The following is a 4,840-nucleotide window of genomic DNA, read 5'->3' as shown; positions in this document are numbered from 1 at the left end:
ACATGGTCCCCAAATGTGTTCTGTTTCAAGAGTAAATAAAACCAAAATTAAGAATAACAAATATTTTTATTTCTTGCTTTTGAAATTCATATGTCATGCTATGTTGTAGTAGCCTATAGAGTGCATAATTCTTCTCATGATTCATGGCATGCACACCTTTTACTGACATCATGACAGTACAAATTGCAATGTTAATCATTGTCTATGTGATGTCATTTTAGTGTCTACTGACCAACTGACAGACAATACACTACTGTATCATAGTGCAAATGACCCTTCCAGATGGGCTTCAGCCCCCTTTTGGGGAAATAATAAAATTAGTAGTGCATTTTCATTACCATACATTTACCATACCATACATTTCAGCAAACAATTTCATTCTAATTAACAATACAATTAAATCAGTACTTTCTAGTACTAAAAACAAAAAAGGTCTATATAAAATTTGATGTGAACGGAATAAAAATGTATTGATCCAACTAAACGTAATTTAAAATATTGTCTTAACAAACATAAAGGTTATGTACATAATAAAAAGAAGCTAATTTCTTGACTTGTTGAACACACTGTTGAAACAGGTCATTCAATAAAGTGGCATGAAAAATTTTTAAATGTACATAACACTCAAATAATCAATAGAAAGTTCATGCTGTAAATTAAATGATTCTCTGCTAAATAGAGATGAAAAGTTAGCTGGTGATAACACACACAGTTTAGGAAAGAAATACTACTATTCCTACTACTCTTAACAATTACAATGAGTTAAACCATTTCCATATAAAACTACCTACTTGCCATACATGTTTCTCCTACTGATGATGGCAAAGCTAATGAAACATGACGAGTCCTTCAATTTTGGCTGTTGGCCAGAAAAACTTTTTATTGTAAATTTTAAACATTGGTCCTGTTTTTACTTTTAAATAATTCATTGTTATTCAAACTGGCACATGGTATAGTAACATGGTCATACGACATGATGAAGTTGTGAGGATTATTGACAGTACACCCCAAACATTTTATCATTTGGCACCCTTGAAACTATCACGTAACGTAACAAGTAATAAGGATTATACAACCCAAGAGCAATTCAGCTTTTATGTACAGGCACATATACTTTGAAAGATACTGACCTCCAGCTACCTTCTTGTCTTGTTTATCTTCTGACATTGCTCTAAAATATAAGAACAGATCAATAACATAAATACTTATGTTGTACATGTATATTTGAATCATGCAGGTACCTTTGATTGGTTTAAACCACAAAAATTTACATGCAATTACTAAAATATATGATAGAAAGATAACACTAAAACATCTCACTAATGAAAATGTTTTTGCATGCGACTGTTTACACTTTACTAAAAATGTGCAAAATGTTATTGCAACTCTGCTTTTGATATATGGTACACTTTTATGCATCTGAAAGTACTGGATACTATAGTGAGGGCATCTTAAGAACTGAAAGCTTTACTATTATTATTCTTATGTTAATGAACCCAAAAGAGTTTGAAAATCAGACACAAAGTGCAACTCACTCCTGCCAAAGTGAGCTTAGGATGACTGGACAATATTCATACATTTTACTGTTTCATGATCAATACCAGTCAATGATCTTACCCTATGATTTTGTACTTTCGCAAAGTACTTTACAGTCTCTCCAGTACACTAAAATGTTTACTGCTGCAAAAAATGAAGTGTGAAACTGTAAGGCAGTACGTGTACATGTACCACCTCACGAAAAGTAGTATACTTCATTAAGAAAAACTCAAGGTTTAGTTTTCAAAATATAATCTCTTTATAATGATTATAGTCACTTGCTAAAATATCATATATTTTAGGTGCACAAAGAATATTAATCTATACCAAATCATCACATCTGAAAGTCAAAACTAATAAATCCTGCTGCAATTCTATCTGCTGAGGTACGGTTTTTGCCAGATTATGAAGAGCTTACAAAAAAAAAAAAAAACTTAAATAAACACATATATGTAGTTTTCTGAGTCTGGAGCATTATATTACTGCATGTGCTCTTAAGTGTTTATAATATGTATTTCCACATAGAAAACAACCAGTTTGTTTCAAATAAAATCTCATGTTATGTAATAGCTATTTAAAAACAAAGGTTTCATCCTTTTCATTATTTGCATTTGGGTCTTCAAGGCTGTCCCTGCTCACAAATCCATGAGAAAGAGTGACAAAAATTTAAAGTCATCTTTTCTCAGAAAATCATCAATTCTCTTCTTAAACTGCTATAATGTGCTATAATCCACTATTGCCAACAGCAACTCATTCCATAAGCTATCACCTTCATAGAAGAAATAAAATTGTCTTCATTCAAGCCTAATCTGTATTATCCAAAACCTAATCCCTGTTATTCTACCATTCAGCATACAGCAAAAAGAAATCTGAGGCCTTTATTCTATTGATGACCCTTGATAATCTTAACGACTCAATAAGATTACATTTTACCCTTCTTTGCCAATAGAAAATAGGGTTAAGAGATGTCAACTTACCCCTTAAGATAATATTTCCATCACTAAATTTAACATACTATTTCTCATTACATCACAGGGGATAGTTTGTTTCGAGAATTTTTCATAGAAATAACTGCAACACAATAATTTTGTGCAGCATTTGGAAAAGTATGCATAGTGCTGCACCAGCACAATGCTATTGCACTATCTCAGGTATGTGTACAATATTGCATCAAATTGCTTAAATCTTGAGAAAAACATTCAAAAGCCTATTTATTTTCTGTAAAAATTCATTTTAATGCTACATTTTGTATTTCTACAAATTTTCAACTTATAATATGCATAATATTGCATCGACGTGCTTGAATCTTGAGAAAAACATTCAAAAGCCTATTTTTTTCTGTAAAAATTCTTTTTAATACTATATTTTGTATTTCTATGAATTTTTAACTTTTGAACTACTACTGGACAATGCCTTTCCTCAATAGACCTTATTACACAATCTACTTTTCTATCCAAGATATATCTTTATATTACAAAATATCAGTCATATTTTGTTCTATGATTTCTAAAAAATTAGGCCTCTCTCCTTAAAATTGTGTTTTTCATCCAGCAATATTATCAATAAACTGAACATTATGTAATACTTTTATGAACTGAACAAAGAGAATCAAACAAATTATAGATATTTTGATAAATCTTAGATCTGGGTTGCATGTTTGCCATAATAAAAATTATGTTGCAGTTTGCACTACACGAGGGTAAGACTGAATCAGATATAGGGGTAAATTTGGATAATAAAATGTGTAATGCAATACCATACAAGTAATTCCTTAGATAACACAAGCCTGCAAATTTAAAATTCATAAAAGTAATTTTGTTTTTAATAATGGATTTTCAATAATTTAGCTACGCAGGTTTCGAAAATAATACTCTTTTTTTTATCACCTGAGGAATTTTTACAAATAGGGAAGAAGAAAAAACTCTTACTTAGATCAAATTATTATTTCATTTACCACAATGAACATTTTTTTTATTATATTTGTTAGCAAAAATACAAAAAAACTGAAGAAAAGAGAAGAAAATTGATATCAAATGAATATGCATCCTCACTCATCCTGATTTTTTTTGTGAAATCTATGTCTTTTAGTCTCAAAACTGCATGTTGTGGTCTTTCTTTTATGTATTGCATCTGGAGCATCTCCTTTTCAATTACCAGCAGTAATCAGCCATCATGCTGATGTTCCATCTTCCCTAATACCTCCTCTCCATTTCTCTCATGTTTTGATGAAACCTTTCCCCTTATTCTTTGCTGACAGCACTGAAATTTTCAGTGAAATAGTCAATATGTGAGTGTAAGAAATGAACTTTCAAGCTCATATTACAACCCAACTCTTTGAATTTATCGAGCATGTTATTGACAATATTTTTGTCATTTGGGTCCTTGTTGTTTCCTAAAAATTTATCAATAACATCTTTAAAGGCAAATCATGCTTCTTTTTGAAATTTCATCATTGTCCTTTTGAACTGTTCCTCTGAAGTAAATTTCCTAATTTGAAGTCAAAATCCCTTCTTTAATTTCCACTTCTGAAAGAGCTGGGAATTGCCCACATAGATACTTGAATCTGTTGCCATCTTTGTTTAAAGTCTTTACAAACTGCTTCATCAAGCCCAGTTTTATGTGAAGTGAAGGTAAAAGGACTTTCTTTGTGTCAACTAAACTGGACTTTCTTTGTGTCAACTAAACTTTCACATTCAATATTTTTCGATCCTGGTATCAGGCTGACTCTGTGTTGCCATCTCTTCTTTATACAATAAATTTAACACAAATATAAAAGAATATGTTTGGGTCACTTACACAACCTCTTGTTGCCATAGTAACAAAAATTAATATGAAAAAGAAAAAAAAAGAATATCAAAGAGTACACACAAACAAATACTATCCAGAAATGACACGTCATGTGGCCTGTTAACCATTTATATAATAGAAGTGTTTTCTCACGGGTTCTAGAATGATTGATAAGACTCTCATATCATGACTTGTCTAGAGAAATCTACAGCCAGTGGTTATCAACATTTTAAACAGAACAATATGTGACCCAATTTCAATGACAATGATTCCCTTATGTGAAAAATCTGTACATGATGGTGAAAAATGGATATCATTTTTGAATTCAGCATACAGGAATTACTGTAGAGAATGTAAAAATTTCAAGACAATAAAACCATCACAGACCCGTGTAATTTATCTGATCAGGTGGCTTATAGAGCTGAATGATTAACTCTATTAGTGTTACGTAACATAATCAATCAAAAATTACAATTAACTTGATGAATGTAATGACAATAATCAACTAGTGTTTGCA

General features: G+C 30.8%; 1 protein-coding gene across 2 annotated transcripts in view; it reads right to left on the bottom strand.

Moving 5' to 3' along the window:
- Positions 1-4,840, bottom strand: part of LOC106457631 (translin-associated protein X-like) — a 46,368-nt gene that overhangs the window by 38,787 nt on the left and 2,741 nt on the right. For both annotated transcript variants that reach the window (XM_013917065.2, XM_013917066.2), the window contains exon 2: positions 1,131-1,171. In XM_013917065.2, the coding sequence (XP_013772519.1) occupies positions 1,131-1,167 (37 nt within the window). In that variant the 5' untranslated portion in view covers positions 1,168-1,171. The remainder of the gene's footprint in view (positions 1-1,130; positions 1,172-4,840) is intronic.

Source organism: Limulus polyphemus, unplaced genomic scaffold (assembly GCF_000517525.1).
Source record: "Limulus polyphemus unplaced genomic scaffold, Limulus_polyphemus-2.1.2 Scaffold353, whole genome shotgun sequence".
Classification (NCBI taxonomy): Eukaryota; Metazoa; Arthropoda; class Merostomata; order Xiphosura; family Limulidae; genus Limulus; species Limulus polyphemus.
Note: the sequence above shows the minus strand (reverse complement) of the source record. Positions and strands in the feature narration are given on the sequence as shown.